Source organism: Puntigrus tetrazona, chromosome 4 (assembly GCF_018831695.1).
Source record: "Puntigrus tetrazona isolate hp1 chromosome 4, ASM1883169v1, whole genome shotgun sequence".
Lineage (NCBI taxonomy): Eukaryota > Metazoa > Chordata > Actinopteri > Cypriniformes > Cyprinidae > Puntigrus > Puntigrus tetrazona.
In genome coordinates this window covers 8501964-8511864 of record NC_056702.1, presented here as the reverse complement: position 1 = coordinate 8511864, position 9901 = coordinate 8501964, and the positions used below count along the sequence as shown (strand labels likewise).

The 9901-nt window shown below is 41.2% G+C and overlaps 2 protein-coding genes across 2 annotated transcripts; one reads left to right on the top strand and one right to left on the bottom strand.

Annotated features, from left to right (window-relative positions):
* The first annotated feature begins 2298 nt into the window (after nt 1-2298).
* Nucleotides 2299-7424, top strand: ldhba (lactate dehydrogenase Ba). Its single transcript, XM_043237670.1, has 8 exons — nt 2299-2456; nt 4047-4182; nt 4556-4673; nt 4856-5029; nt 5304-5477; nt 5630-5747; nt 6530-6653; nt 6770-7424. The coding sequence occupies exons 2-8, from the start codon at nt 4054-4056 to the stop codon at nt 6935-6937; spliced, it is 1005 nt and encodes a 334-aa protein (XP_043093605.1). The 5' UTR covers nt 2299-2456; nt 4047-4053; the 3' UTR covers nt 6938-7424.
* A 393-nt stretch (nt 7425-7817) lies between these two features.
* Nucleotides 7818-8999, bottom strand: kiss2 (kisspeptin 2). The gene is made up of 2 exons (XM_043237149.1): nt 8348-8999; nt 7818-8243 (listed from the first exon to the last, which is right to left on the bottom strand). The coding sequence occupies exons 1-2, from the start codon at nt 8448-8450 to the stop codon at nt 7969-7971; spliced, it is 378 nt and encodes a 125-aa protein (XP_043093084.1). The 5' UTR covers nt 8451-8999; the 3' UTR covers nt 7818-7968.
* Between the last annotated feature and the right edge of the window lie 902 nt (nt 9000-9901).

Below are 9901 nucleotides of genomic sequence, written 5' to 3'. Positions count from 1 at the left end.
AAACAGGGTTATTATTGTTAACTTAAACTGTTATTAATTATAGTGAACTTAAAATTATATATATATACTGACAGTGAATAGCTGTATTAGTATATATATTTATTAGTATAAACATTTTAATGACATATTGAAGTTGTAAATCTTGTCATATCTTCTGATCTTGTAAAATATACTCTTGTAATCTTTGTTTTATTTACTAAATTTAATTTACTAAGTTTTTTTACAGTACTGAGATCTGTTATTACTTAGGCGGTAATGATGATGCTTTAGTTTTAGCTTCATAATTGACAAAAATAAAGATGTGGTTTGTGAACATTTATGGTAACGCTCCACAATAAGGCTCCATTTTCAGCTAGAATGAATAGAACAAGATAATTTAATCTAATTTAAATAATGTATTAACTATAGCATTAATTGTTGTTAATGTTAGTTAATAAAAAATATACTGCTTTTTATTTTCAGTCCATACTAGATCAACCAACTGACATTAAATGCATACAGTGTTTTAATTTTCCAATAATGTATAACAAATGCAGCCTGTTACCACATTTATAATACTTTATAAAGGCATTAAAGGCAGAACATTTGGGCCGAGAGAAGACCTGCACAGCTTCACCAGCAAATACCATCCTGTGTGTATTTGTGCATGTGAGTGTGAGCTAATGTGTCTGTCTCTCTCTGTTGTCACAACCCTCGTCTCATGAAGGTCAGTCTCAAACAGTATGCAGTGCTCTCGCCGGGTCACATGGGCTCATTAATGTCCACAGGATATTCCACGAGAGGCATTAGACGCTGGAAAACGAATGACATGCCTTGGTTTAATGCAGTAGGGGAAGACTGTATACATACGTTCTTTTACCGATATAAAACGTACTACATCAATGTTTCACAATGGCAGACACATGGAAGAATCCCTATGCAATTTCCCATGTTCCAGCTTCCCTCATTAACCCCTCTCTCTTTCTGATGCTTATAAGCAGGCCAGTGATTGGCTGCTGGTAAATGGGTGGCGGGCTGGTGCTCACTGATTGGTGGGAACAAATGAGGTGAATTACAGCAACGAGGGACGACCCCAATGCAATGTTTAGACACTAAATACATTTATCGGCCACGGCAATAGATAAATATTTAACTTACATTTCTCAACTAGCATGGGATCACCGATTTCAGGTTGCATTTGCACTCCGGTATTTGCAAAGTGCCATTTTTAGACTGCGAAAATCTAAATTTAGCCGGACTGACACAATGTAGATGAACTCCGTGCGAGGCAAGCGCTCTTTGACAGCGCGGTTGCCTCATAATCAGCCTTTATTTAATCACCCTTTGTCCCAAACTGTAGGACTTACTTCTGTTGGTCATTTTAGTAAAACAACTTTCAAACAACACGAGAGAGAGAGTAAACAGGATGGCAAGACCTGGGGGTACCAACGGTTATGTAATACACACGGCCTATTACACACTCTTTCCCCAAAACCCAGCACTAACTAGACAGCAAGGTGTCCCGTAATCTCCCCAACACACACACACACACACACACACACACTCTTTTCTTTTCCATCTTTCTCCATTTGTTATATTTCAACTCATTTCCCTCCCTTGTTTAACGTATGCACAGACGCTCTTCCTTTTAAGCAAATAATGACAATGCCCTTAATGCTGCTCAGATGTCCCTGACTGATGGATGTTCTGATTGGACAAGCCAGTGGGAGGAACAGGAGCCTCATTGGTCTCCATATTTAGGAGTTAAGAAACTATTGTTTGATCACTAGAAGGTAAACAACTGTTGCCATAGCACAATTCTATCTATCTATCTATCTATCTATCTATCTGGTTCCAAAATGAAATAAAGTTATGTTGACATATTTTTGTTTTGCTCTGTTTTCATTCAGCTTTTCGTTTAGCTTTAAAGCATTCTTGGTTTTGTTTCAACCTTTGTTTTTTTCGCGGTAGGCTCGTGTCCGCTTTACATTAAAGTGGGCAAACATTATTATTATGTCTTTTTTTTTATGGCGGGCATCTGGATATGTTTAGGATAGATCACGGTTGCATAACAAACAGTTCCAGCGAATCCACTGGGCGACCGGCATTGCACGCAACGAGATGAAAGCGCATCATGCCCATACGAGTCTAGCGTGTGCGCAAGTAACACAGGTGCCGCTGAGGCGCAAGGTCGCTGAAGAGGAAGTATTTTTATGATCACAATGAAATCCTTGACATAGCTCTCCAAGGGGAAAGTGGGCCGGTCTGTCGTTCTCATATTCCCCATATCAGTAGGGCATCGCATGCACTAGAAACACTAGGTCGTACGCTCTCTGCGTAGCGCAGCGCGCGCTCAAATCCCCCTCCTCCGCGACTCACGCGACCGCGCACGCACGCTCGCTCGCTCACCGGTGCTCAGCGGCTCTCACTGCCCTTCCTGCAGCTAAGGATACTTATCTGACATTCCTGCAACAAATGTAGGTACATGTTTCGAATGGCTATTTTGTCGCATCGCACATGCCTCGACTGAACGCGTTCTCTCGATTTGCGTTGTTCGCGTGCACCGTCGTCGACGTGTCGTCGACATTGAAGAGCGGCGGATGAACGCGCGGTTTAGTGATGGTCGCGGCCCCCCGGATCGAGCGTCCTCGGCTGCGTTGAAAGTGGAGCGGCGATCGCGTCTCCGGTCTAAATCGTTAGACGAGCGACCAAGGGCGCGTGAGTGTGGTGCATGCGCGAACATGGAGGAGAAGAGTGCACGGTGAACTTGAATTTGGCCTTGTTTAGGAAGAGCTGATGGAGGCAGGCCGAGCGGCGGACGCATGATTAACTCGAGGCGCTTAAAATGAGAGCAGATCGATCACCAACGCGATTTTACAATTTAATGTTTGTTTTCAAACGCAATCGCGGCTTCTGAAAAGTCAAGGACGTCATAAGGACAGTTGCGTCATGGTGGCTTTCACACGCGCCAAAATAGGTTTTATTATCTCGTTTTCTGATGTTTGGGCAATTAAGATTTTGTGGTGTACACATCGACAACTAGCATGCTATTTTTGCATCTGAAACATTTATTCGAATTGTTTACAATTTTAATTTAAACACTTTTTTTTAAAAAAAAGTTATAAATACGTACAAAAACGTAAGTGTAATAAATAAATAAATATATATATATATATATATATATATATATATATATATATATATATATATATATATATATATATATATATTATTTTTTTTTTTTTATTATTTTATTTACTGATATTGTTAAACAAATTATATTGAAATTATTTAGCAATATCAGTAGCTCAAGATAGGCTCTCCATTCACTAAGTGACTAGTGTTATTAGCAGCAGCATTCCAAGATAAGCTCTGGAGATAGAAGCACACAACCGTTATGATGTAGCTGTGTTATGGCCAGGGAGAATTGCACTTTTATGGTAGCGATATCTAACATTTTCTAGATAATATCTTAACGTAATCCTCATGAGACCATTGAGGATTAGCGTCACGTGAACGGTTTGGCATGCTCATAAGCCTGATTGTCTCGTCTAGGTTTGTCTGGTCAACTGTAATAAACTTGAATGGAGGGAATCCTAACAGTCTAAACATCGTAATGCGTCTAGAAGTCTATTAGATGCCACAAATTATTAATTATAGTTGGCTGTAATAGCTGTTGTTGTTTTTTGACATTGACTAAAACGAACACACATTGCTTAAATAAACTTGTGCATAGAAACACTCCTTCGGTTTGTCTAGATTTAGCAAAGGGGGGCAGAGTGACCTGACTCCAGTGGCTAATCATATTACAGAGTAGGCCCCAGCTTTCAATTTAGGATGTGGTTAATGATGTGGTTAATTTTCTCAGTATGGAGTTACAGATTCTGCAAATGAGGGTGACCTTGTTACCTTTGCCTGACCACGTCGAGTTTAACTGCAACTTCTTCCCGGTTAACATTTACCCCACAGATTCCTGTCACTTTCTTTTTTTTTTTTTTTTTTTTTACATTTTGATCGTATGCTCCTAATAGTTTGCATTGTGAACGTGACGGGTCCTGTTCTTGCAGCGGGATCATGGCCTCAGTAATGCAGAAACTGATCACCCCCCTGGCCAGCGGCCCCACTGAGCCCCCCAGGAACAAAGTCACAATTGTTGGCGTGGGACAGGTGGGCATGGCGTGTGCCGTCAGCATCCTACTCCGGGTAAGAGATCCTCATCTTCATCAATCAATCACCTTTATATCGCGCTTTTAACAATACATAGTGTCCAAGCACTGGACAGTATCAGATTTGGAGAAGAGACTGACTAGATTAAACACCCAAACTGAACCAAGGCGTTATCGAATGATTGAGTCTTTATCATCCAACTGTTTTTTTGGCTTCTATGGTATTGAAATAAAGGTGTGGTCATGTTTACCGTTGTTTGGCGAAATCCACGGGGAATTTCACTTGAGGGCAAAAACGTTCCCTGTGCAGATTCAAGTCGTATTCTCTGCCTTCTTCCCCCGTGACCACACCTTTTGTACTGAAATTGTGTCAGGTATTTCAAGTAATAATGTTTCATATGGTCTTGTAGGAGCTTGCAGATGAGCTGGCTTTGGTTGATGTTGTGGAGGACAGACTGAAGGGGGAGATGTTGGATCTGCAACATGGCAGCCTCTTCCTCAAGACGCCTAAGATTGTGGCTGATAAGGGTGGGATGCACTTTATTTGAACTCTTAGTTTCATCTGATTAAATTTTTTATGAATATACTAAGCTTAGATTTCTCCTGTGATAGTTTACAGAACAGTGGCGCATGTGCCTTCATGCTAGTTTATTTGTTCAGCACATGACGGGTAATCAGAGTTTGAAGTGGTAATTGTTTTTGGTCGACAGACTACTCGGTGACCGCTAACTCTCGTATCGTGGTGGTGACGGCCGGAGTGCGTCAGCAGGAGGGCGAGAGCAGACTGAACCTTGTGCAGAGAAACGTCAACATTTTCAAACACATCATCCCTCAGATTGTCAAATACAGTCCCGACTGCACCCTCATCGTGGTGTCCAATCCAGGTGAGCGAAAACACACGGCCTGCTTCTTTTATTTCTTTTTTTTTTATTCATTTCAATTCAATTCCACACCTCATTGTGAATAAAGTTGTCCAAACAAATGTGTCAAATTACCTGGTAAAATAATATTTTTGTAATTGCGTTATCTGTATTTTGTTTTTCTAGTTCTTTCTAGCCAAAGATGCAAAACAAACCTAAATGGCACTCTAAATCTGTGTCCATTTCAGCTTCCTGCAGTGTATTAATAGTAACCGTGGTTGTCTCTGTGTTCGTACAGTGGATGTTTTGACTTACGTGACCTGGAAGCTGAGCGGCCTGCCAAAGCACCGTGTGATCGGCAGCGGGACCAACCTGGACTCTGCTCGCTTCCGCTTCATCATGGCCGAGAAGCTGGGCATCCATGCCAGCAGCTTCAACGGCTATATTTTGGGAGAGCACGGAGACTCTAGCGGTGAGAGGGGCAGCTGAATGAAGAAATATGAGTGTGTGGGTGAAACGAATCTTAAAATGGCTGAATGTGAACTGCTGGACGATGTGACGGTGTTTCAGTCGTTTACAGCATGTTTAGTTTTTGAAAGAGGGCTTTTTGTGTGTGTTTAACAGTGCCTGTGTGGAGCGGAGCGAATGTTGCTGGAGTCAGCCTGCAGAAACTCAACCCTGACATTGGCACAGATAAAGACAGCGAGAACTGGAAGGAAGCTCACAAGATGGTTGTGGACAGGCAAGTCTCAATCCTGAGTCATATAGGCTCTTTTATCTGACTGTTTGAAAATTAGGAATATACATTAATAGAGTTTAGTTGACTACAGTGCGGTTGAGACGGACACATTTTAAAGGGCCCCTATTATGGGTTGTGAAAAGTTAATATTTTGGTTTTAGGAGTCCTAAACAACAGGTTGAAAGGCATGCATGGTGAAAAACTAGTATCATTTATTTTTACCTTACTCCCAAGCGATTCGTTCCGTGATTAATCCTGTGATTGGGTGATTTCATATAAAGCATTGTTTGTGCTCTTTGTGGCAAAGAATGAATTAGCATTTTCATTTAGACCAATGGGAAAAGACCAATGAGTGAGCAGACAATACAGTAATATCATGAGGCTTGAGGCTCGACTCCCCCTTTTGAGAGACAGTAACATTTTATACGTGGTGCACTTTCAGATTTAAAAGTTTGCAGGAGATGTTTTTATTCACTGTGTGTCTGTTACACACTGCATGAAAGGTCATTTTCAGAAATCCATAATGGGGCGCTTAGTTAAGTGTTAATCAGATGCGCACTTCAGATTTTCCATCTCTCCCGTTTGCTTTTTTTGCCTACTTGTATTCTAAATAACAAATACAAACTGCTTATATAGTAGGGATATGTGGGCGCTGATCTTGTGATCCGTATTCTCCTTGTGCATTTAGAAAAAAACAGCAGCTGCAAGGATTGGAAAAGCATGACAGGCGTAAAAAACCTTAAGTAGATATCTAATGTTAATTAGTTGCTGCCGTCTTCTCTTAGTGCTTATGAAGTGATCAAGCTGAAGGGTTACACTAACTGGGCCATCGGCCTCAGTGTGGCCGACCTGACCGAGACCCTTGTGAAGAACCTGAACCGGGTCCACCCTGTCTCCACCATGGTGAAGGTGAGAGGAGTTTACGCTTCGTTTAACATCATGCTAGAGTTGTTCTCTTCAACTGCACCGAATGAATCTGGAACCTGTTATTAGTGATCACGGGTTTCCTATTGTACGGTTTGCAGGGCATGTACGGTATCGGCGAGGAGGTGTACCTCAGCCTGCCCTGTGTGCTGAACAGCAGCGGAGTGGGCAGCGTCATCAACATGACCCTGAACGACGAAGAAATCTCTCAGCTGAAGAAGAGCGCAGACACTCTGTGGGGTATCCAGAAAGACCTTAAGGACCTGTAGACCAGCCGCGGGACACCGTGCACTCCTTCCCTTGACTCCGCTCACACTCCCCGGGTATCTTTACACACTCTCTAACTCGGTGTCTGTCCTTTCTTCTCACTTGCTTTTGGACACGGTTGCTTTGAAGTATTTCTCTTTTCTTTTTCTTTTTTTCGTGGTGGTTAATGTAGGCACAGTAATAATCCAAAATGTGGAATTTTTCTTCTTCTAAAGAGAATGATCAAAGGGAAACATCTCTGGTTCTTCACATTTGCACTTGTTAACCTAGTCGCTCTGTGTGGGCAATAAAGAAAGAACCAACACCTCTCTTGTCTAGACATAATTGGGTGAGTTCATTAGGGAACGTTCTTGGGTCTTTCTGTTTAAGTCAAGAGGAGAAGGGATTGAAGAGAGAGAGATACAAGTGTATTCATTCTTCTGAATCATGTTGTAAGTGTTGATCATGTGAGTGTAAAAGATCAAATTAATAAATTTAAACCTGTTCAAATCTGTCTGCTGGCTGTTTTTGTGGTCTCCAAGCACTCATAGGAACATTTTGTGATGATAAATCTATCAAATAAGCTGTGCACATTTATATAATAATGCTTTTTAAGATAAATTTACATATCGCGTAATTGCTTTTGCCTCTTTTTTTTAATTGTTGCCGTCTTAAACGTGACATTTAAATATTTAAGTTAAAATTAAAGCATTTTTGTACTCTGAAAAGAACAAAAGTGATACTTGTGCATCTAAAGTTGTTACCGAAATATTTAAGAAGCATTAATAGGTGTCTAAAAACTATCCATTTAGGTCACGCTCAACCTGTCAAACTTAATTCAAGCTCCCTCTCATTCGCACACCTTCAGTCACAAATGCATATCTCCTTAAAGCCATCAAACAATATAAAACGTTTATTGCACAAATACAGCAACTCAGTGAAACAAGTGCGCCATAAAACTGAAAAAAAAAGCATAATAACAGGCAAAGCGCGCCTGAAATAATTACCCCCAGTTTTCAACCAAGCATCCTTCCGCCTGACAGAAGAGCGACTTTCAAGAAGTTTCTAATTGTTTCCTCAGGTAAAGCATGATTGGCAGCAGGTGCTTGTGTTTGGGTCCGTCCGTGTCCGCGGCCGCTGCGTCGCTTCTCTTCCCAAAGCGCAGCCCGAACGGGTTGTAGTTGAACTTGCTGCGCGTTAACCGATGCTTGCAGGAGATGTGACTCGACTCGTCTTTTTCTTGGAAGAAAAAGCAAAGGCTTGCGTCGTCCGAAGTGCTGGGCTCGTCGAACTGCCTTCGCTGCATGGAGAGAAAGCGCTGCTTGGAGTCTGGAAAACAAGATATGCCTTTTTTTTTCCTTCTCGGCGCGCTTTCTAACAAGCGTGCGTTTGATTTAATTTCCATGCATTTTGATCGCGAGCGGCGTCCTTACCTGGAACGGGCTCGGATGCGTCCATGTCGGTGAACGGTGCTCTCGAAGCTGTGGACTGGCAGATCATCGCAGACATGAAGAGAATCAGTGCCTTGATTTTCATACTGCTGAATCGTGAAGCTTATGAAGCGCAGCTGGGCTTTTCTCTCTTCAGCGAGCAAATCCATGCTTCCCCTGTCCTCCTTCAATATAAAGCTTTGCCGGTGACATCCTCTGACCTTGTTTTACATGCACGACTGTGGCAAATAGGACCTCCCTGTAGCTTCACGCAGAGCATTTTGACTGCTAAAATATGAGCTTTTTTCCTTCTTGGAAATCCTGTGGTAAATTGCAGGCTGCGATTATTCAAATAGTTTGATGCATAACCTACCAAAAGCACATTATGTGTGGTTTTAGGCGCATCACACATTTTAATTTGAGTCTTGTCGCATTCGGTGCAAGGGAAAATATGATCTGAAAGTAAAATAAGGGCTTGTAGCAGGAAAACATGAATGCAGCCTGTGTAATGGGGTACAATCACGGTCATTTTCAGTGCCTTGTGGGAAAAATATAGTAAACTTTCATTGCCATCTTGCCATGGTAATAAGATGGTGCCTGGATATCATAACAACAAGACAATATTCCTGGCGTAATGTGACAACACATTATCTTGCATGGTGTGAGTATGAATTATGCAAAAGTGCCAGGGTTTTTAGTACATTTAAGAGCTTTTTACCCTCGGCCTTCAAGGCTGTGTGTGTGTGTGTGTGTGTGTGTGTGTGTGTGTGTGGTTTGGTTTGTATTTTTGTGAATACACGCAGTCTCATGGGGACCCGTGTCACGGTGGGACCTGAATCGAGGTGCCCATGGGTGCAAAAGCGTATAAATCATACAGAATGAGTTTGTTTGAGGAAGTAAAAATGCAGAAAGTTTCCTGTAAGGGGTAGGTTTAGGTGTAGGGAGATTGGAAAGATGGTTTGTACAGTTATAAATACTGTTGCACCTATGGAGAGTCCCCTACAAGGATAGCTGACCAGACACGTGCACGCGTGTTTCCTGAATGTAAATATATTGAAATTACTGAATGTAAAAAAAATAATAATAATAATTGATAGTGGTAACATAATGATAAACTTTTCAGGAAAAGTATAGATACGCAGAATGGTTTGACAGTGCTTTTTTTCATTATTTTGTTTTAAGAAACATAGCAGAAATGTCTTTTGAGAGGTAATGAACATCCTATAAAACATATCTATCTTTCTATCTATCTATCAGTATGGTTTTTCATTTAATTAAATTTTTTGGTTGTCTGGCATTTTATTTATTTTTATTCTTATTATTTGCTATAGAGCTTAATTCTCTCTGTGTGACCTTTAATGGATCCCCTTTAAGGCAACACAGACTCCAGACTGTTACGTAAAAAGCCTGTTTTCTCTATAAAACAAATAACAAATGTTGTCGTTAAAAGTCAAACACGCGTAGACATGCGTCATAACTTGTGTATTTAGGCTACTTTGTCTATTTTTCTTACCTTTTTTAATGTACTAGTCTTGTGGAAAAAAAGGATATATCAAC

What these genes read in the sequence shown, in the direction of transcription:
- ldhba (XM_043237670.1), top strand. Translation starts at nt 4,054, where the DNA reads ATGGCCTCAGTAATGCAGAAACTGATCACCCCCCTGGCCAGCGGCCCC. An exon ending in CATCGTGGTGTCCAATCCAG is followed by an intron (nt 5,030 to 5,303) that starts GTGAGCGAAAAC and finishes GTGTTCGTACAG; the next exon opens with TGGATGTTTTGACTTACGTG. An exon ending in AGAGCACGGAGACTCTAGCG is followed by an intron (nt 5,478 to 5,629) that starts GTGAGAGGGGCA and finishes TGTGTTTAACAG; the next exon opens with TGCCTGTGTGGAGCGGAGCG.
- kiss2 (XM_043237149.1), bottom strand. Translation starts at nt 8,450, where the DNA reads ATGAAAATCAAGGCACTGATTCTCTTCATGTCTGCGATGATCTGCCAG. An exon ending in CGCATCCGAGCCCGTTCCAG is followed by an intron (nt 8,244 to 8,347) that starts GTAAGGACGCCG and finishes CTTGTTTTCCAG; the next exon opens with ACTCCAAGCAGCGCTTTCTC.